We start from the raw sequence: 24,377 nt of genomic DNA on the forward strand, positions 1-24,377 counted from the left end.
TTGCCCACATCACTCTACTTGAGACTGACTGCCATTCAAGAAGATTAGCCTCCTATTTTGTGTTGAATACTATGGCTACTCCTTCTTTTCCTTGATTGTCATTTCCTGAATATAACATTTTGTATTTATTGCTCAGAAAGATCTCACCAGTTTTTGTCTTTTTTGTTTCATTCACCCCTATTATGTCGATCTGGTACTTATCTAATTTCTCAGCTAGCTTCATTTCTTTGCCATTCAGGCTTCTTATGTTGATAGTACCGATCTTTAACTCTGGTGATGTTGAGTTGGGGTGTGTTTTCAGATTTGTTCCAGTAACTGACTTTTAGCTGTATGCCCTGGTTCCCTGGCAAAAACAACGGGCGGGGGGGGCCCTTGTTTAACCGGGTGACGCCCCAGCCGGCATGAAATTTTGTCATGTTATACGATCATTTTTTATTTTGGTTTAACCAATAAGAATACAATTTGGTCGGCTAAATCCCAAATTGCCAGCCCATCCTCGTTCGTTCAGTATCCAGGTAGATACTCAACAGGGTACACCACGAGAAGGTGAGGATTGGACATTAGGTCAGAAGCCCTGGTCGGCTCTCTGCATTCCTTTAAAGGCTATGTGGAGGTCTCCTCTCTACAGCTTTGACCCTTAAGCACCCCTAAAAACCATCTTAAGATCAAAATTGCAAAAATTAGCAAGAATTAACAATATTCCAATAGAGCTGCTTAAGGAAGGTGGAGAACCTATTGCTAGTGCAACAAAATTTTCCAGGCAGGTGTGTGGAACACTCAGATCTTTCCAAAAGACTGGCAAACAGTTATCCTTATTCCCATTCCAAAAAGAGGAAACATCAAAAAGTGCAATAATTTTGGGACATTTTACTCTCACATATTGCAGCAAAAATGGAATTCAATTTTTCAGACTTTCAGGCTGGATTTAGAAAGAACAGCAGTACAATTGAGCATATATTTATTCTCCGTATCATTGAAGAAAAATATGTATAAGAAAATGACGTAATGACAAATGATTTAAGTGTACATATGGAGTAAGAGCAAATATCAGTTGGTTATAGAGAAGAGTGAAAGAAAACTGTTGTGGTAAAGGTTGTCAGTGTGTTGCCGAGGCATGACAATGATGAGTTAAGAGGAGCTGAAATCATGAATGGTATGCTAGCAGAGCTGTGTGAGAAGAAGGGAGTACAGTTTGTGGATGTATGGCATGTGTTTGAGAAAAAAAATGGAATTATACAGGCATGATAAGTTGTGTTTAAATAGCTTCGGAGTGAGTGTACTGGAGAAAGTGTTGCTAGACAGAAGTACAATGTGTGCTGCATGCAAGAGATCAAAAGTAAGAGACGAAGTGAAAGATGAAGAGAGTGGTATTGAAGAGACAGAAGTGTTTGGCAGTGGAAATGATCATAGTGTGAGAGAAGAAGAGGGAACGGGAATGCAAGATGAACAGGGAAATGGGGGAGCCTTGGTGGACAGGGGGACATGGCATAGGGAGAGTGAATGTTGAAAGTAGCAGTGGGGAAGTTGAGAATGAGCAGATATATGTGGTAAGTGGTGATAAAGGTAATTGTAAGGGCAGGTGTATTGAGGAAATCACAACCAACTAGTGGCTTGGATAGGACTGATTATAGACCTAAAAATGAACTGCTGTGTTTGTTGACAAATGCCAGAAGGCAGGCATTTTTTTTTCAACTCCATTCACGATGCAGTTGATATTTTCAATACATTTTGGAAAATTATGGAGACAACTACTGTGTTTGAGTAAAACTTTAGTTTAATATAAACCAAAATCCACATTCGATGTTTCGATCTTTATATCAAGGTCATCTTCTGGAGCATATATATCCTATATACAGAGAAACAAGCTGCACTACAATCTACATGGTTTGTTAAAGTTATAGACCAATCGTTACAACAATTATTGGCCTGACCTCTGGCGAAAAAAAAAAAAAAACTTACTACATCAACACTCGAGTCCTATTATTAATATCATCTATTGGTTGTAAAATTACATTGGGAGCAACAACAAGTCTATATATGTATATTAACACCATGATTATACACATAAATTCCAACTAGTTGGTATGGAATGGTTTCCAATACTAGCTGAGGTTGCCTAGAGTCCTGAAGTATGCTAGATAATAAATATTAAGTAGGCTGAATGTGTGCTATCCAGATTCTTGGAATTTTTATGCCACCATTATTGTTGATATTTGGGTGGTTTATCAGAATTTCGCAGGCTTCCTGAAATTTTCTTTCATACTAGGTTTTTGTATGGTGTAAAGAGCGGGTACTTTTCCAGTCGATTTGGTGTAAGGTGTTGAGAGCATGATCTGAAAGGCCTGCTTCACCAAAATGGTTATATTTAATGTGTCATATGTGTTCTTTCTTACGTATAGGGATTGTACATCCTGTTTCACCAATGTATGGTAAGTTACAGGTGCAGTGGATGCAATACACTCCAGGATGTGCCAATGGGAGGAGAGGATTCTTAGAAGAGTTGAATATGTTTTTAAGTTTTTGTAGGTGGTTTAAAGGTGGCATTGAGATTATAATGGTGTAGGATTCTGTTCATTTTTTCTGATAACCCTTTAACGTATGGGATGGATATGATTTTACTGCAATCTAGATTCTTTTTCGATGATATTTTATGCAGTACTTTATTAATAGTATTTTTGTTATAGCCATTATTTATAAAGGTGTCGCTGATGATTTTTATTTCCTGTTTCAGAGCTTGCTGGTTAGAGCAAATTGTTATAGCTCTGTTTTTAAGGATGTTAATGACTCAATATTTTTGTGATGGGTGGTTGTATGAATTAGCATGTATGTATTGGCCAGTGTGTGTCAGTTTGCAGCAGACCGTGAAGGATAGAATGCCTGAAGGAAGACGTGTGACCAATGTATCCAGGAACGGGAGCGAGTTCTGATTTTCAATTTCGATAGTAAATTGTATGCATTCATGTTGTTTGCTCAGGTGGCTAAGGAATGTGTTTAACGTTTGTTGTCCATGTGGCCAGATAATGAACACATTCAACGTATCTAAGCCACACTGTAGGTTTTAGACTGGAGGAATCAAGAGCACTTTGCTCAAAAGTTTCCATATAGAAGTTAGCGATTGGGGGGGGGGGGATAGTGGTGAACCCATGGCCATACCTTCTTTTTGTAGGTAAAATTTATTTTGCCACACGAAGCAACCGGGATGTAGTACATGGACAAATGGCACACATTCTGGATGGCACACATTCAGCCTACTTCAGGACTCTAGGTAACCTCAGCTAGTATTGGAAACTATTGCATACCAACTGGTTGGAATTTATATGTATAAGCATGGTGTTAATATATACACATAGACTTGTTGCTCCCAATGTAATTTTACAACCAATAGATAATATTAATAATAGGACTCTAGCGTTGATGTAGTAAGTTTTTTTTTTTTCACCAGAGGTTAGGCCAATAATTGTTGTAACGATTGGTCAGTAATTTTAACAAACCAAGTAGATCATAGTGCAGCTTGTTTCTCTGTATATAGTATATATGCTCCAGAAGATGACCTTGATATAAAGATCGAAACATCGAATGTGGATTTTGGTTTATATTAAACTAAAGTTTTACTCAAACATGGTAGTTGTCTCCATAATTTTAAAATGTATTCGGATCACCATGTAAGCCTAAAAGAAATGATATATTCAATGTTTCTGCCTATTTTCATTGTCTTTGTCTTGTCATTGCTGATTTTCATACCGAATTTAATAGACCAGTTATATAATTTAGTCAGGGAATTTTGTAGACTTGTACTGGATTTATTTAAATGTATAATATCATCTGCATAAACTAAAGAGCGGAGATTAACATCTCCAAGTATGATATCAGTTTAATACCGCTTTCCTTCACAATGTGATCCATATAGATAATGAATAACAGAGTATAATGTACATCCTTGTCTGACACCAGATTTAACATCAAACCATCTTCCTGTACTTCCTTCAATTCTAACTGCTGAAGGTTCTACTAAGGTAGAAGTGAAGGAATTTTTTGAGGCTTTAGAAAAAAGCAACTGACACAATGAAGAAGGAAAAGTTGGTCCTTGTTGGGGATCTAAATAGCAGAGTAGGAAATGATTGTCAGACACAAAAATGTTTTGGGAAAATTTGGAGAAAAGAGCAAAGCTAATAATAATGGCAAATACCTGTTGGATTTCTGCTCAGGACATGGACTGGTTACTACTAACACCAACATAAAAATGTGCACAAATTCACATGGAGAGAAGAAGCAAGGAATAAGAAAAGTCTCATTGACTATGTTATTGTGGATAGTGATGTTTTCTCCCTGGTGCAGGACACCAGAGTGTACAGAGGATTTGAAATTGGAAGCGATCACTATTTAGTCTTGGGCAGGATAAAGTTGAATTTCATATTGAAAAGAATAACATGTAAGAAAGTTTTAAAGCAAATAAAAGTTGAGCAGCTCTCAGATGTGAACTGTAGACTAAAATACATAAAGATTATTGAAGAAAAAATGAAAGAGTTTGAGAATAGGAACCAAATGTTGGAGATTCAGTGGCAAGCCTTGAAGAAAACAGTGATTGATTCAGCCAGAGAGGCATTTGGTGAGTGTGTCTGCAAGGATAGAAAAATCAGAACTCCATGATGGACACAGGAAGTTAAAGCGGCAGTGAAGGAAAAGATAAATGTAAGAAAGCTAAACACTGCATAAAACTAGCTAAACAAAAGTCAAGGCAAGAACAATGAAAGTAAATATCAGGAAGGTGGCAAAGAGAGATGATAAAGGTGACATGAAAACTGGAGAAAAAGATATCCTTGATGTATGGAGTAATTACTTCAAAATTGCTAAATGAAACAATGCAACAAGCAGTAACAGCACAGCAGTAAAAAGGAATAGATATCCATTCTTGAAATAGTAAAAGCCATCAAAAGCCTGAAATGTGGAAAGGCAGCTAAAGTAGACGATATTCGACAAGAAATGCTCAAATATGGAGATATAAAAGTCTTCCAATGGCTGCACTGCATAGTTCAGAAGACCTGGACAGAGGACGAATTCCAGATGATTAAAGCAGAGCTCTCATAATATTCATATACCAAAGGGGAAAATAAAACTGAATGTGAGAATTACAGAGGTATTTCCCTACTGAGTGTTCCTGGTAAGATATATATGCAAGTATACTTGAGAAACAGTTGAGAAGGGAAGTAGAGTTGTGGAAGCTTGGTGAAGAAAAAGCTGGATTCAGGCCAAATAGAGGCTGTCAGGATCAGATTTTCACTTTACAACAAATAGTTGAGAAATCATGGGAATATAGCAAAGATCTATATTTAAGTTTTGTAGGCCTGCAAAAGGCATATGACAAGGTGCCAAGAGAAAAGCTATTCAAAATGATACAGTTATATGGTGTCAATGGAGCATTATATCAAACAATATTCAGTCTTTATTTGAGTTGTAAGTCAGTAGTTAGAATTGAAGGAAGTAAAAGAAGATAGTTTGATGTTAAATCTGGTTTCAGACAAGAATGTACATTATACCCTCTGTTATTCATTATCTATATGGATCACATTATGAAGGAAAGTGGTATCAAACTGATATCAAACTTGGAGATGTTAATCTCAGCTCTTTACTTTATGCAGATGATGTCATACTTTTAAATAAATCCAGGATAAGTTTGCAGTATTCCCTGACTAAATTGAATTACTACTGAAATAAATTTGGTATAAAAAATCAGCATTAAAAAGACAAAGACATTGAAAATAGGATGATGTTATACTTTTAAATGGCAATTTGGGACTAAAATCCCAAATTGTCAGCCCATTCCTTGTTCATTCAGTATTCAGGTAGATACCTAACAGGATGCACCATGAGAAGGTAAGGATTTGACATTAGGTAAGAAGCCCTGGTCCGTTCTCTACATTCCTTTAAAAGCTATGTGGAGGTCTCCTCTCAGTTATACAGCTTTAACCCCTAAGCACCCCAAGAAGAATCATATAGAGTGATATTCTTGGACTATGCAAAGCATTTGACAGATTACCACACAATAAGTTGATGTGCAAGCTGCAGAGGATGGGTATATTAGATGGATTGGAGATTGGCTCTCTGAATGATATCAGCAAGCTGTGTATGATGGAGCAGTCACAAAAAGGAGGGTACCAGTGGTGTGCCCAGGGTTCTGTTTCTTGGGCCCCAGCTATTTAACTTGTTTGGAAATGATATACCATGTGAACTGACTGGGGATATTCAGCTATGTGCTGCTGATGCAAACTTGGGGAGAATTATAAGTAGTACTGCTGATGTTAATTCCCTTCAGGAAGAACTGATTAGACTTTTGACTTGGACAAACGAGTGGAGTTGTAGTTTTAATATTAATAAGTGAAAGGTATTGCATTTTGGAGTGCAGAAATATAAAGCTCTGTACTATATTGATGGTGCTGTACTGCAGGAATTGGATTAGATTCAGATTTGGGAGTGATGGTTGATGTAGACTGAAATTTAGAGAGCATATTGCAAGTGTTGCAGAGACTGCACATTGTAGCACTGTTATGATAAGAAGTACTCTAACATGCAGGGATAACGAAGTGGTTGTGCCACTGTATAAAGCACTGGCTGGACCACACTTAGACTACTGTGCTCAGATTTGGTCACCTGGTTTTTCAATGTAATGTGAAGACACTGGAGAGGGTCTAGAGATTAGTGGCTAAGACAATATCAGGACTTTGGAATGCTGGCTATGGAGAGAGGTTGAAGAAATGTGGATTGCAGAGTTTTTTAAATAGGAAGAAAAGAGGTCATATGATAGAGATGTTTAAGTAAGTGTGGGGATATTACTGGATTAATCAAGAGAGGATTACAAAAAGAGTAGAAGGTGAGAGAGGAAGAACCAGATGTCATCCCTGGAAGTTATATAAGAGTGTGATGAAGAGGGGTGTGAGGAGTAGATTTTTTTACATGGAGAATTGTCAGTGAATGGAACACATTAGCAGAATATGTTGTTAATACAAGGAATGTTAAGGATTTTAAGATTTGGTAAGATAAATATGTTGTCAGTTGAATGAACCTCCCATGATGAGTCTGCTCACTCCATGGAGGGTGTAATAATAATAATAAACCAAATAATAATAATTCTTAAATAAAAGTAATTGTCATTATATGCTGATTGTTGCTTAAGTATCATAATTGGATATGTAAATTATATGTAAATAATTATTTTATATTTTTAAGGAATAAATAAATATTAACCAATTTTACTCATAATCAATCCATTAAAGTTAAAATGTGTATATTTTTGAATGGGAGAAGATTAGTGTGAGAGAAATGCTTTTATAAAATGATAGGCAGGTAAAAAAAAGGTTGAAAACTCCTGACATATTTCTCCAAAACAAAACTCCAATCTGACAGACTTATGTTATGCTCTGACAGTACATGCTGGAAAAGAGCTATGCTACTTCGAAGAAGCAAATATATATTTGAAAGAGATTGTCTTGACTTTACTTCTGCCTTGAAGAGCCACCCCAAACTCAAAAAAGTCTGAATAAAAAAATGCCACATATTTCAGAAACTTATTCCTCGCCTTCAGTTCAAATGCTAAGAATTTGCAATTATGCCTATAAAGTGGCCCCCTATAGGATCACAGGCTTTGTTTCATTTATCTGTGTCTATGCAACTCAGCACTGTCTTTAGCTCTCTCCCAAGTTCTTGTCAGCCAACAATCCCTAGGTTGAATGTAATTTCTACATAGATACTAGGATTGTGCTTATAAACTTAAAACTTTTTTAAGCTTCATTCCAAGTTTACAACACACAGTCTTACTTTCATCTTCTTGCACTAGTACTCAGAAACCACTGCGGATAACAACAGGACTTCAGGTATGAGATTTACTGATAAGCAATTCAAAAATTTTCATTTTCAAAAAATCAAAAATGACATACATCCTTAATTAACCTTGATATATATATAAACAATTTGGGATTTAGCTGACCAAATTGTATTCCTACTGGCTTAAACCTATATAGAAAATGATGGTACAACAGGACAAAATTTCATGCCGGCTGGAGCTTCGCCCGGTTAAACAAGGCCCCCCATTCTTTTTGCCAAGGAACCAGGACGAACAGCGCAAAGTCAGCTACTGGAACAAATCTGAAAACACACACCCCAACTCAACATCACCAGAGTTAAAGATCAGTACTATCAACATAAGAAGCCTGAATGGCAAAGAAATGGAGCTAGCTAAAGAGTTAGATAAGTACCACATCGATATAATACAGGTGACTGAAACAAAAAAGACAAAAACTGGTGAGATCTTTCTGAGCAATAAATACAAAATGTTATATTCAGGAAATGACAATCAAGGAAAAGAAGGAGTAGCCATAGTATTCAACACAAAATACGAGACTAATCTTCTTGAATGGCAGTCAGTCTCAAGTAGAGTGATGTGGGCAAATATGAGAATGAGGAACTGGGCAATGAGACTTATTTGTGCCTATGGTCCCACAGAAGGTTCTACTAAGGTAGAAGTGGAGGAATTTTTTGAGGCTTTAGAAAAAGCAACTGACACAATGAAAAAGGAAAAGTTGGTCCTTGTTGGGGATCTGAATAACAGAGTAGGAAATGATTGTCAAACATACAAAAATATTTTGCGAAAATTTGGAGAAAAGAGCAAAGCTAATAATAATGACAAATACCTGTTGGATTTCTGCTCAGCACATGGACTGAGCAGAAATCCAATTTATTACTAACACCATGTTCCAACATAAAAATGTGCACAAATTCACATGGAGAGAAGAGGCAAGGAATAAGAAAAGTCTCATTGATTATGGTATTGTTGATAGTGATGTTTTCTCCCTGGTGCAGGACACCAGAGTGTACAGAGGATTTGAAATTGGAAGCGATCATTACTTAGTCTTGAGCAGGATAAAATTGAATTTGATATTGAAAAGAATAACATGCAAGAAAGTTTTAAAGCGAATAAAAGTTGAGCAGCTCTCTGATGTGAACTGTAGACTAACATACACAAAGATTATTGAAGAAAAAATGAAAGAGTTTGAGAACTGGAATCAAACCTTGAAGATTCAGTGGCAAGCCTTGAAGAACATGAATGATTCAGCCAGAGAGGCATGTGGTGAGGTTGTCTGCAAGGATAGAAAAATCAGAATCTCCATGGTGGACACAGGAAGTTAAAGAGGCAGTGTAGGAAAAGAAGAAAGCATATCAAAAGTTCCTGGCAAATAAGTCAGCTTGTGCTCTTAGAGAATACAGAGACAAATGTAAGAAAGCGAAACACTGGCTAAACAAAAGTCATGGGAGGACTTTGGCAAGAACATAGAAAATAAATATCAAGAAGGTGGTAAGATATTCTGGAGGTTGTTGAAGAAGCTTAGAAATGAGGAAAGAGTGCTGTAAAAGGAGTTAGAGATGATAAAGGTGACATGAAAACAGGAGAAAAAGATATCCTTGAAGTATGGAGTAATTACTTCGAAAAATTGCTAAATGAAACAAGCAGTTATAGCACAGTGGTAAAAAACACTCCACAGACATACAGTCAGGAATATATATCCATACTTGAAGTAAAAAAAAAGCCATCAAAGGCTTGAAATGTGGAAAGGCAGCAGTAGATGATATTTGACCAGAAATGCTGAAGTATGGTGGTATAAAAGTCTTACAGTGGCTGCACTGCATAGTTCAGAAAGCCTGGACAGAGGGACGAATTTCCAATGATTGGAGTAGAGCTCTAATAGTACCCATATATAAAAAGAGAAATAAAACTGAATGTGAGAATTACAGAGGTATCTTCCTACTGAGTGTTCCTGGCAAGATCTATGCATGTATACTTGAGAAATGGTTGAGAAGAATTGTGGAAGAAAAGCTTGGTGAAGAACAAGCTGGGTTCAGACCAAATAGAGGCTGTTAGAATTAGATCTTCACCTTACGACAAATAGTCGAGAAAGTATGGGAATATAACAAAGATCTGTATTTAAGTTTTGTCGATCTGGAAAAGGCATATGACAAGGTGCCAAGAGAGAAGCTATTCAATACGCTACAGTTATATGGTGTCAATGGGGCATTATATCAAGCAATACTTAGTCTTTATTTGAGTTGTAAGTCAGTAGTTAGAATTGAAGGAAGTACAGGTAGATGGTTTAATGTTAAAAATGGGGTGAGACAAGGATGTACATTATCCCCTCTGTTATTCATTATTTATATGGATCACATTATGAAGGAAAGTGGTATTAAATCTGATATCAGAATTGGAGATGTTAATGTCAGCTCTTTGCTTTATGCGGATGATGTTATACTTCTAAATAAATTCGCTACAAGTCTGCAAGATTCTCTGACTAAATTGAATAACTGTTGTAAGAGATATAGTATGAAGGTCAGCATTAAAAAGACAAAGACAATGAAAATAGGTAGAATTGTTGAAAATGTCAACTGTGTTGTGAACAGGGAACCTGTGGAACAAGTAAAACATTTGAGCTACTTAGGCACGATTTTTACTGAAGATGGTAAATTAAATATGGAAATAGACAACAGAATCAGCAAAGCTGGTATGGTAGGCAGTCAATTGAATAAATTCATATGGAATAAGAGAGAAATTAGTCGGAACACTAAATTAGCTGTATACAGGACAGTGTTCAAACCAGTTTTAACTTATGGATCTGAGAGCTGGGTCAAAAGTAAAACACTTGACCAAAGACTAATGACTGCAGATATGAGAGTCCTGAGAAAGATTAGAGGCGTGAACAGATGGCATCAATGGCAATATCTTATTAAAAACAAGGATATTAGGAAAGAACTTGACATTGTCAGCATTCAGGAATGCGTTAGCAGAGCTAATCTCAGGTGGTATGGTCACTTATACAGAATGGGCAAGGAAAGATTAGCAAAACAAGTGTTCTTTGCCAGGTTGGCAGGAAAATGACCCACAGGAAGACCAAGATATAGGTAGATTGATATGGTACAAAGTGCCTTAGACGATAGAAATATAAGATCTGATAATGTTGGAGTCTTGACAAGTAACAGACTGATTTGGAGGAAAATTGTAGATAAGAAGTTAGTAATGATGTAAATTTTTCATGTAGTACTATCATATTCTGTACACCCCTTGAGGGTACATGTCAGGAATTTGATGATGATGATGATAATAATATGGAGACTGAAATTTTCATGAAAAATATAAGAATAAAAAGAGGAGTATTCAATAACAGCAGATAAATTGTGTCTTGTCAGAGTGGTGATCTATTAGGACAACATCAAATGCCAGAGCTGTTTATAACACTTTGGAATATTTGGGATGGGGGAGGGAACAAGTAGGGGTGGTGAGTTTCTTAAGTTACTTGGGACTCATAACCTGACACCACACATAATGGAAGAACAAAAGGAAGAGGAATGCTTGATATGATTATATTTCTTAGGATGTTATAGCAAATGAAATATCCATGCTGCCTCCTGTGAGTGAGATTGATGATATAGCTCTAATACTTGTAATAGTGCATTCAGTAAAAAGAGGAGATAAGTATAAGAGCAAAGCAGGAAATTATATGAGGGTTGTTTGAAAAGTTTGATAAAAAAATAAGTTGAACACATATTTTTGAAAAAAATCACGTTTATTTTTTTGGTCCACATTTGGTCCAGCGAGTTTCCAATTTTTTCATCCCATCTAAAAAGTAGGATTTGTCAAATTGAGCAAAATAGTCATTGACAGCCTTGATGACCCTCATTTGAGGAAAATTTTTTCCCACCGAGCTAAATTTTTAAGTTTGGGAACAAGAAGAAGTCAAATGGGGCCAAGTCCGGAGAATACGGTGGATGTGGAACCAATTCAAACATCGATTTGTGCAATTTTGCCATTGCGACAGCCAATGGCTGGGACGGTGCATTGTCTTGATGAATGAGCACTTTTTTTGTGTGCAATCTTGCCATTTTTTTTTTAGCTCTTCTTTTAAATAGTCCAACAATGACACATAATAGAATAGTCTATCATGGTAAGTCCTTGGGAATCCCAAGAAACAGTCACCATCACCTTCCCTGCTGACAAAACAGTCTTTGCTTTTTTTTCAGTGTTCTTTCACTGGACATTGTCCACTGTTCTGACTGCTGCTTAGACTCAGGTGTGTAGTGGTGGATCCAAGTTTCGTCTACAGTCACAAATTGGCACAAAAATTCCTACGAATTGCAATTAAACATCACCAAACATTGCATTGAAATATTTTTTTGAATGCGTTTTTGATCGACAGTCAACAATCATGGCACCCATCATGCACACAGCTTTTCATTTGTAATTTTTCGTGCAGGATATTATACACCTGTTCAGTTGAGATGCCTACAATCCCATACACTTTCACTCGGCAGTCTTCCATAACGATGCCATGGATTTTGTCAATCATTTCCTTCATAGTGACTTCAGGCGGGCATCCGGAGCACACTTCAATGGACTGACAACTATGTTTAAGCTCATTTATCGAAAATAAATAGTCTTTAATGCTGGTGCAGAGTCCCCATGAACTGCATCTAACTCAGCTTTGATCAATGCGGCCATCCACTTCTTCAAATAAAAGTGTTTTATCACTGCACAAAACTCGTTTTTCTCCATTCTCATGAAAATTGAGAACACGGTCATTTTAAATGTTTGCCAAACGAGAACTATGCGTCGTACGTGGCTAAAATTTTGCCAGGGGTCATGAAAAAGATGATAAGTTCCGACACTGGTATAGGAATGAATAAATTGTGTCGCCATCTATTGGAAATTTACCAAACTTTTCAAACAACCTTCGTAGAAAACCAAGGAATCAGCTGAAGATATATCATGGTATGAAGAACTGGGAAAAAGTTCAACAGCACTTGGAGATTAGCTCATGACCCTTTGAAAATAGCTGTATTAGACTACATTCCTTAAGCTAGGAAAATCAACATAATAAGCATATAGGGTGAATAATAAGAAATACAAGGATTTAGGGAAGAGGTATAGTAGAGAATTAGTTAGAAATGGCAAGAGGACCATAACAAGTATGGAAAGGAAGAAAATGGAATATAAAAGAAGTTAAGGGATCCAATGCACTTTATTAGGTCTGTAGCCAGCAGAAGGGACAGTGAATAATATCATGGCTAGTTGCTGGTGCTAGGCAGAGAGCAGCAGTAATATAATTGAAGGTTTATTAAATATTTTATCAATGTATCTCATGTTAAAGGAAGGGAAATAACACAGGAAGCTGATGAGCATTAATTGTTTAAGTATTCAATAAGTCTAAGGTTTAAAAATAGAAATGAATGAATCAGCAACATTACATATATTACAGGAATGTACAGTGATTTGACCCTGCAAAATGGGAAAATAAAAAATCCCCAACTGCCTTTCATTCCCAGAGGGGGTACGGAACACTTTTAGCCCAATTTTTACAAATTAGTAGGCTACTGCTCCCTTTCCTACATTATTATCCACAGTTTGGGCTCATTTCCACAGTGATTTATAGAACTTCTTGTAGATAAGATTATACGTTGGTTAGACATACTTCTAATTTTTTAGGAAATGATAATGTAAACTAAATTATTAATTATAAAAACTTTAATTCATCTTTTTCTTCTTCTTCTGCAGCTTTTCCCACTTAAGTAGGGTCGCTGTTTGTAGTGAGTCTACTCAACAACCTCTGTCTTGGGCTGTAGCCACATCCAAGTTCTTCATCCTCATGTCCTCCTCCACCATCTCCCTCCATCTCTTCTTTGGCCCATGCTTCCTCCTCCCCTGCACATCCATCTGCATGACCTTTCTTCCCACATACTCTTCCTCCCTCCTCATCACATGACCAAACCATCTCAACCTTGCCACCTGTATCTTTGCTCCTAAGTTCGTAACTTTCACCCTTCCCTTTACATGGTCATTTCTCAGACGATCCTTTCTGGTCACACAGCACATCCACCTAAGCAATCTCATCTCTGCTACCTCCATCCTGCTGATGTTATTTTTCCTCAGGACCACAGTTTCCATAGCATATGTCATAGCTGGTCTCACTACTGTCCTGTAGATTTTGCCTTTTAGATTGATCGGCATCCTCTTATCGCAGAGCACTCCAGCCAACTCTCTCTCCAGTTCCTCCATCCTGCATCCCACTTCCTTCTCAGCCTCACCATCCTCTTTCATTGTTGAATCTAAGTATCTAAAGTCACTGACCTTCCTGATGACATTTCCTTCCAGCTCCAGATCTGTCTCCTATCCTTTTTGCAACACATATATTCTATCTTCTGCTCAGTCTCATACCTCTCTCTTACAGTACTTTCCTCCAACTTTCCAGTTTAGCTGTCACTTCTCTTAATTCTGCACATAGCACGATGTCATCTGCATACAACATAGTCCAAGGTGCATCTTCTCTCACCTCCTCTGTCACCACCTCCATCACAATAATCAACAGGAACGGACTTAATGCTGACCCTTGATGCAAGCCAACTATCACTGGAAAACTTTCTGTTCTCCCAGGCAGGTCCAAACTCTTGTCTTCACATTTCTGTACATCTCCTGCACTAGCCTGACATATTTCCCTCAGACACCTCTAGACTTCCTGTCTTGCCACTCTATCATACGCTTTCTCCAGATCAATAAATACCAGATGTAGCTCCCGCTGCTTCTCTTGAAACTTTTCGATCATCTGTCGTAACCCAAAGATAGCATCTGTTGTCAATCGACCAGGCATGATGCCAAATTGCTCCTTTGCGATCCCCACCTCCTTCCTCAGTCTTCCATCAAGAACCCTCTCAAGGATTTTCATTGTGTGGGATATCAACTTTATGCCTCTGTAATTCTTACAGTCTTGCACATCCCCTTTACTCTTGTAGATGGGGGGACAAGAGTACTTTCCCTCCATTCCTCAGATATATTTTCCTGTTGAAAAACTTTATTAACAGGTCCCACAGCAGGTCAATTCCTCTCTTCTCCCAGTGCCTTCCATGCCTCCACTGGGATCCTGTCAGGGCCCACCGATTTTCCATTCTTCATCCTCTTTATGGCCTCCTTCACTTCCACTCTCTAGTGTTCTGCACCATTCCCTCATAAGGCTCCCCATCTTCTCTGTGAGTCCTTGCATTTTCTTCATTCAAAAGCCCTTCAAAGTATATTCTCCATATGTTTCTTATACACATCCCTCCTTAATACCCTTCATCCAGTCTTTGATCTGCCTCACATATATGATGTCCTACATTTTGTCAATCGATAAATCTTTCTCTATCCTTCCTTTGTTTCTAATTGATCATAAAGGTCTTGATATGCCATGGCCTTTGCCTGCGCAACAACTCTCTTGGCTTCTCACTTTTTTTCTCTGTACTCCTCTCTGTCCTCTTCCACTCTTGACTTGTCCCACTTCTGCTTTGCCTTCCTTTTAGCCGTCACTACTTCTTGTACATTATTATTCCACCACCAACCCTCCTTCTGCTCTCTAATCTTTTCGGATGTTTCACCAAGTACCTCAATTGCACAGCTTAGAATTGCTTTTGAATTATGTCTCCACCAATCTTGCACACTTTCTAGTCCATCCGAAATCCTCTCTAACACCTTCTCCCTAAAATGGTTCCTCACACTCTCTTCTTTAAGCAAAACCACTTAATTGTCTTCCTCCCATGGCGTCCATAGGTTCTTATCTTCGACTTTATTTTAAAGTCCCATTGTGGATGGCATTGATTCCCCCACATACAAATTAGCCAAAGTGCTCACGCAAATACTAACAACACACCATCACACATAAAAACTTTAATTAATAACTACCTATATTTTGGCAATGTTACATTGCCATCTTCAGAGATCAAAAACACTGATATGTGAATGCAAGCACTCACACATTGCTGCAACCTGCATTCTCTTGGCAACACCAACAAAGATATTTGTGCACTAAAGGTAAAGCTTGTCACTATGCTGAACATCGACCTTTGGATGATCCTTTCCACCGTCTTGAAAGGTTTATCAAAACAAAAATTTCAAAGAATACAATGTCGGAACATTAAAAAATTTAAAAAAGAACTCAGCTTCCAAATCTCAACTACCTTTCAACACAGTGATAAACTTATCATCCCTTACCCTAAAGCCTGAAGCAATCAGCACATGTGTGTGGCCACAACTTTGCACTATAACACCTAAAAAGATCTCTGCAGCCTTCCCAACCATATTGCCAACAATATCACACTGGATGTAACCAGTGTTCTTACCCAAGCCAAACTGCCTAAAAACAACCTAGTCAAAAGAATTCAAAGTTCTGAAAGAAATGAAAAACAACACAAAAATAATAATTACTAAAGCAGATAAGGGAAATGCCACTGTGGTTCTAAACCAATCCGATTACACAGGTAAGCTTCCCTCTTCATTTTTAGATCGGTCTACCTACCTCCCGATAGAATATGATCACACCAGCACCCAAATCAGAACACTCCATAGGCTCATTAAGAAGGTTACCTCTTGGCCCATGAAAGTGACTAACAGACTCGAGTTAAAACCTTTAACTCGACCCCCTCCTCCCAGGATATATGGACTACCAAAAATCCATAAGCAAAATGCTCCATTACGTCCCATTGTGGATGCCATTGATTCCCTCACATACAAATTAGCCAAAGTGCTCACGCAAATACTAACAACACACCTTCACACATAAAAAACTCAACCCACTTTAAAGCCAGTATAGAAAACCTCTCATTCCAACACACTGACATAATGGTCAGTTTTGATGTCTCCTCTTTATTCACCAATGTCCCACCCAACAATACCTTAGACATCATCCCAGCCAAATTTGCTCCCGATATCTCAGCCATATTTCAGTTCACCATGAACTCAGGCTATTTCATTTGACAAGGAAAATTCTACAAACTGATAGAAGGGACAGCCATGGATTCTCCACTCTCTCTTCTCTCCTGCCCAACTTCTTTTAGGTTTGAAGAAAAAGCCTTAAACTCTGCCCCACATAAACCCACTGTTTGGCTATGCTATGTAGATGATGTGTTTGCCATTTGGCTGCATGGCCTAGATACACTCCACAATTTCTCAGCACACTTAAACAATCGACACCCCAGGATCCAGTTACCTTGGTAAAGGAAAACAACAGTCTCCCTTTCCTAGACACTCTGATTACATACCAGCCTGATGGATCCCTGGCTTTCTCTGTTTACAGATAACGTACACATACAGATAAATACATTCACCAGCAGCCACACCGTTCCCACTCCCAATAATATAGGATTATAAAAACTCTATATAACAAGGCTAAATTAATCTGTTCAGACAACAATAACAATGCCCTAACTACTGAACTAAACCATATCTTTAACACCTTCTTAATTTTTGGCTACAACTCCCAAAATATATTTATCTAAATCTATCACCATTCCATATATCTGGGATACATCCAAAAAACTAACAATCCAAAGAAAATATGACCTCACAACTAGTTACAAACCAAATAAGAAATTGCCATCTCTTATCTGCTCCACCAAAGATCAGCAACTTCCCCTAGACCTACCTGGAGTATACCAGGTCCCTTGCAGTTGCAAACTGTCCTACTATGGCCAAACAGGCAGGACAGCCAATATCAGGATATACGGACACAAGGACTACATCTGGTTTCACCAATACAGCCACTAAGGACTTGCTGACCATGCATCGGACACCCACCACAGAATACGCTGGAAGAAGGCCACTTTATTACACTGCAGCAAGTACAAGTACAAAAGATTATTCCTTGAATCAGCTTCAGCTCTGTAAAACTTCCCAAACCTCAACAAATTTAGGTGCATGAGACTGCTCCAAATTTGGGAAGCTTACATTCTAAGATCATCAGCCCAACAGCCAAGACAACCCAATTTAGCCTGCTAGGGAGCACCTTTTAGGACTCTAGGACCAACTTCAGTTGCCTTTCTTCAGCCTCATTCGCTTAGTGTGAGTGCCTGTGTGCACATATCATTGTTTTGTGATCCCTAAAGATGGCAATGTAATCAGTAATTATTCATTAAACTGCCAAAATCAGTAGTTATTAATTAAAGTTTTTATAATTAATAATTTGGTTTACATTGTCATTTCCTAAAAAATTAGAAGGATTTATTGAACTATTATCGATGAGAGTACAGTAAACAAATGCCAATATTTCTTGTTTTTAACTCTAACTGTAAGTTCAACAGTAGACTTTTTCTATTTGTGAGATTAGAAACCTGAGTTTCTGAGAGGAGAAGTAAAAGAAAAAATTAATTGCCTGAAAAATGCTTTATACAAGCTCAGGCATGGGCTGAAAAAATTACTAGAAAAAGCCCCTCTTGGAGTTAACTGGAATCAAAATGGTCTTTCTTCTGGTGATCTAGAATTACTGAAAGTGAGAGAAATGGATAGTACTGTTTAATTTACATGTTCATGGTATCCAAAATGTTGCCAGGGGATACAAGATACAAGATACAAGCTCAGGCATGGGCTGAAAAAATTACTAGAAAAAGCCCCTCTTGGAGTTAACTGGAATCAAAATGGTCTTTCTTCTGGTGATCTAGAATTATTGAAAGTGAGAGAAATGGATAGTACTGTTTAATTTACATGTTCATGGTATCCAAAATGTTGCCAGGGGATATCCCCAATTCTTCAGACAGTGCAGAACTGGAGAAAGTAACAGCAGAGAATTCTGATATGTCACTTCAGGATGATATAAATGAGCTAGTACTGTGAAGTGAGAGGATAGGACTATATTTTCTATATTTTCCAAATTACACTCTAAGAAGGTAGAGGAGGGATGAGGAATCAGGGAGTAGTGGTAAACCAAGGGTGATATTTAAGGGACTACTAACAGTTGTGAAAGTCACACACTGAGGATCAGCATCACACTGAGATGGATGCTTGCAAATAAGGATAAAAATGTAACTATGCTGTATAAGGAACTAATTAGACCACAAATAATGTACATGGATCTAGTTTCCTGAATAAGGAGAGACTGAGAAGTGTAGTTTTCAGAGTTTAATGAACAGGATGACAGAAGATATGAATGCAATTAATCAACTGATTAATTGCATTCATTTGGGAAGATACACTTACCAAATAAATGTAGGGGAATTACTGTGGAGGGAAGTAGGTGATAGGAGAACAAAAGCTAATCACCTGGAAGCTATATGTGGGTGTTGTGAGTAAGGCAGTGAGAAGAAGATTCTCTCTATGGAGGATAAAATGTGCAGCTAGAGTAGGTAGAGAGTGCAATGAGAACATTCAATTTAAGGTATTATAAATATCGTTGCATGTGAATTACCTGTGATGAGGCTTATGATCCATGAAGCCTTAAAATAAGAAAAGCATGGTCAGTTAATTCATATATGGTAGTTGTTGTAGTGAGTCTATTATTTATCTGTCTGTGCTTCATTTGGTCCTGGATGATGATCGTGATATGTCTAAATGGTGACCATTCAATATTGTTTAAATAAAGTTATTTTCTTCATAAAACAGTTCACTTTTCTATTAAACTTTCAACATTTGTTGGTGAATTCAGATTTAGAGAAACATGCATAATCACTGATGTAATTTTCAGACATTAGCTGCTTCCAAATATGAACCACAGATATAATTTGGATAGATTTTGTGCTGTTAATAAAAATGATCTCAGTACTAAATTACTAACTAAAAACATAAGTAACATTCTGATGTATTTATAAATTAACAATACCTGAGAATGTGAAATAAATTCAAATATCTGACTTGAAATTTTCATAAAATGATTTTGTAATGCATCCCAAACAGATTTTATTATTCTTCCAACAAATTGAAGAGACACTTTTGGAGATAGCATGCTTTCATCTTTCTTATCACATTCAATACATGACACATCAAAAGTTCCTTGAAGCAGACTAATCTCCAATTTTCTAATCCAGGTCCATTTCTCTTGAGTATCTATGATAATAAAACAATCATTAAAAAATAAATAAATAAATAAAAAATATGATAATATATCATATGCTAATATAGATAATTAAACTTAAGAGGGTGTGCTGAAATGTTGGGATAATCACTGAAGGATTTGAAGTAGAACTATGTAACTTACACACTATTCTACAGATTCCTCACGAAGTGCTATACACTTGTTACAACACTGCTACACCATTTGCAATCCTCTTAGAAAAAATTTTTTGCCTTGTTGCACAAACCAGTCCTCAGCTGCAGATATGACTTCATCATCTGTGGTAAATTTTGTTCCTTTGACGTGCTTCTTTAAATTTGGGAATAGGCAATAGTAAGATGGGCCAGGTCTGGAGAATAGGGTGGGTGAAGCAGACATTGAAAGCCAAAGCTGTGTATTGTTTGTTGGGTTTCATGAGGAATGTGAGTAGGTGTGTTGTCGTGCAAAAGCAACATATCTCTGCTCAGTTTCCTGTGGTGCTTTTCCTTCGGTACCTCCTTCATCAGAGTTCTTGAATAAACTGCTGCTGTAACAGTTTCACCTTTTTTTGAGCTACTTGGTAAGGATTACATTATCCACATCCCAAAAGTTAATAGCAAGAACCTTTCCTGCTGACTTTTGAATTTGGAACTTCTTTGGTCATGGAGAACTTTTGTGTTTCCACTCCATTGACTGTTGTTTGGTCTCTGGGTGATAGTGACGAAGCCATGTTTCATCAAGAGTCACAATATGAGCCAAAAAATATGTACCCGATTTCTTAAAATGACCCAAAATCCCTTGAGATGACAGTACACATTCTCTCTTTTGGTCAGCATTCAAACATTTGGGAACTCACTTCGCTGAGAGCTTCTAAATCCAGATGTTGGTGGATAATGAGCCCAACTCTTTCTCTGAATATCCCAAGAGTCTTTGCAATGTTTCTGGCTGGTATTCATCTATCATCAAAGATCATGGCATGCACTGCATCAATATTTTCAGGTGCGAGCTCTGGAAAGTCTTCCTGACCTGGGGCCATCTGTTGTCTCAGGATGTCCAGTTTTAAACTTGGCTACCCATCTGTCAACTGGTGGATGTGCAGGGAAAGGTATTCATCTATCATCAAAGATCATGGCATGCACTGCATCAATATTTTTAGGTGCGAGCTCTTGAAAGTCTTCCTGACCTGGGGACATCTGTTGTCTTAGGATGTTCAGTTTTAAACTTAGCTACCCATCTGTCAACTGGTGGATATGCAGGAGCACAGTATGTATTCACCAAACTTTGTATGAGACCCTAAGGTCTCATACAAAGTTTGGTGAATCTCAGTTACAGACTTTTTTGCCAGCATGAAAAACTTGATGGTCTGCACCTCTGTGTCTTCAAATTTCTTCAAAACCTCTGACATGTCTTCTTATATATCCTGAAAGAAAAATAATAAATTATTACAATTTGATGAAACGTGGAGATTAAAGGGTTTTAAGATATGCTCTTTCTTGTGGTTATATCAGATGCGTTAATATTATTTTATTCTAGGTGTTGATTAGAACTTTTCACCCCCCCCCCCGATATTTACTTTACAGATAATGATATCATATTGAACTACTAAAAATCACAACTTGCATAATTCAATTAGCATATTAATATATATGCACACAGGTAGTGATATCTCATTCAACTGCTGATAATCACAACTTGCATAATTCAATTAGCATATTATTGCAATACAAAGAAATATTAAATTATTGCTAATTAAATGAAAAGGCAAATCGGGAATAATCTGATTAATTCATCTCATTATCAGTATCATTATCCAAGGTTTGGTTTAAATTATAGAAGGAATGACTTATATAATAGTTCCAAACAATGCACATCAGAAAAATATGCTATCATAGAAGATATGCTTTTCTGATGTGCAGAGAAGATATGCAATCACACTAATGGAATCCTTTTAAATGAATATATGTTTTACCTATAGGCTTAGCTTTAGTTTCATTTTAATTCTTGCGCATGCACGCACGCACGCACGCACACACACACACACACACACACACACACACACACACACACACACACACACAATGCTAATTGTAAGATAATAAATAAAACATTTCTTTAGAGACCAAACACTGAACTTTTTTAAGTTACTTGAGGCCTGCGGAAAGCAACATGTGGTCTTTGGCCATGTGATGAAAATTATCTATTACATGAAAACATTCGCTTAAAGAAGCATCAACAGAAAAGAGAACTAGCAGAGAAATTATAGAAATACTAGACCGATATAACTGGTGTTAACCAAGAGGACAACGATTAAAACAGGTCAACTGCTGCTGAGTAATAACTATACAGTGTTATAATTAAGGGGATAAAAATCCCTTGTTGTTTTAAAAAAAAATAGCTGTTTGGCTTTTCATATACAGTGTTATATTTGAGAAATCATCATCACAAAAAAAAAATAATAATAAAAATAAAAAAATAGCTGGCAAGCTATTTCAAGAAGAATATTGTGGACAATTTTTAAAATAGGAAATATCATCTCAGGACTTGTTTGTACATATGGCCCTAAAAGCAGATATAGAAAAAAAGGAACAGCTGGTTCTTGGTGATCTAAACCTAATGCAAGAAATAAATCTCAGACATTTAGATTTGTTTTGAGAAAATATGGAATGGTTATTCCAAGTCTTCTTCAAGACTTGGAATAACCATTACTAACCCCCATGTTCCAACATTAAGATATGCATAAACATGTATGGAGAGAACACATAAGAAATAAGAAAAGTTCTATAGACCACATAGACTACATTACTGTTAATAAGCAATATCAAAGTGGTTCAAGGGTACAAGAGTATATATATCGAGGAGACTTGAGATACGAAGTGATCACTATTTAGTTTTAAACGGGATAAAAATGAGTATGAGGAAAAGTCATTTTGGGTCATTAGAGAAGGCAGCTGATAAAGAAAATGGAAAAAGTGATCATTGTTGGAGATCTAAATAGCAGAGTAGGAAGTGAATTACAACGATATATGGAAATAGTTTGGAAAAATTTGGAGAAAAGGCAAGACTAATAATCATGGTAAGTGCCTGCTGGATTTCTGCTCAGAATATTGACTAGTCACTACTAACACCATATTCCAACATAAAGATGTCCACAAGTTCATGTAGAGAGAAAACACATGTTATTGTAATAGTAGGCATATCTTCATGATGGGTTCAGGATATGAGTGTACAGAAGTTATGTTTTAAGATGACAATTAGTCATCTTAATACAATCTCAATACAATATAAAGATGACAATTAGTCATCTTAAGACATAAATAGTACCTGTTTTCTCTCTCCGTTTTTTTTTTTTTTTTTTTTTTTTTTTTTTTTTAACATAGAGGGCACCTAACCAGGACTTTAGTCTTTGTGTTGCTCCTACAATTGTTTAACTAGTCCCATTGTTACACCAGATTGCTGTTGTCTCGTGCACTGTGACAAACTGTATTTTTGTGCTCTGAAGATGCAGGTTAGAATACCAGCAAAATATCATAAATAAGTTAATAAATAATTATTTACTTATCAGTTTGTGTTCTAATATATACTGTCAAAATTAATCAACATGTATGACGAATACATAAGCCTTTCTACACGTATTTCAAACTGCATTAATCAGATATGAATCATTTGCATACAAGCACATATAGGGAAAAAAATAGGCATGAATACAAAATTTGTTACAGATAAATAAATGTTCAATTTATAGTTGTAGTATTATCAGTGATGCAATAAATTACTACAATAGGAAATTAAGTGCATGTTATCCTATAAATTCTAGTTAAGTATGTGCACATTTATGAAGAGCTTGAGTTAAAAGGGAAAGGGGAATTTTTGAATAATCAGTATAATGCAGATGTTGTTAAACTTTCTCTGTTCATAGCACCTTTGGTGTCTCAATAATTTTTTTTTTTTTCACAACACCCCTAGGTTCTTTACACTTTGCAACTCTATGTGCTACCTTCTAGGATACTAGCATAGCATTGTTTGTTATTCATGCTTGTTTAAAAAAAATGTATCTTTTTTATTCTTTCAAATTTCAAACTGTGTGCTGCGGCACAGTTTGGAAACAGTTTGGTATAGTGAATAAATCCCCTCTCACCACCACCGTATTTGTAGTAAAACTTTTGCTTTATTACCCTAAAAAGTAAAATATCCTAAAACCTATTTCAAAAAATAAATGAGAAACTTTTTCTAAGAATTTTCAATGATCTCATATCTATTTTAACCTAAAGAAAAACCTAAAAAACAACATGCATGTGGACTGATGCAGCTATGTCTTAGAAGACCAAAATGTAAGACATGACAGTACAGAATAAATGATAAATAACAGATTAACTTTGAAGAAAAGTGATAGGACGCTAGCAATGATGTAAAGTTAATCATCTAGTATGATCACAGTATCCTGTACAGTTACCCTTTGATAGTAACTATCAGAGATTTCATGATTTTTTTTTGGTTAACACCCATTATAACAAAGTGGTGCTCAAT

General features: G+C 36.7%; 1 protein-coding gene across 1 annotated transcript in view; it reads right to left on the bottom strand.

Annotated features, from left to right (window-relative positions):
* LOC150096080 (serine-protein kinase ATM-like) overlaps positions 1-24,377 on the bottom strand; it is a 250,619-nt gene that overhangs the window by 79,752 nt on the left and 146,490 nt on the right. The window contains exon 14 of the mRNA XM_090409613.1: positions 19,644-19,867. Within this exon, the coding sequence (XP_090265739.1) occupies positions 19,644-19,867 (224 nt within the window). The remainder of the gene's footprint in view (positions 1-19,643; positions 19,868-24,377) is intronic.

This window comes from Typopeltis vanoorti, chromosome 19, assembly GCF_054136105.1.
Source record: "Typopeltis vanoorti isolate ZY-2024b chromosome 19, IOZ_Tvanoo_1.0, whole genome shotgun sequence".
NCBI lineage: Eukaryota > Metazoa > Arthropoda > Arachnida > Uropygi > Thelyphonidae > Typopeltis > Typopeltis vanoorti.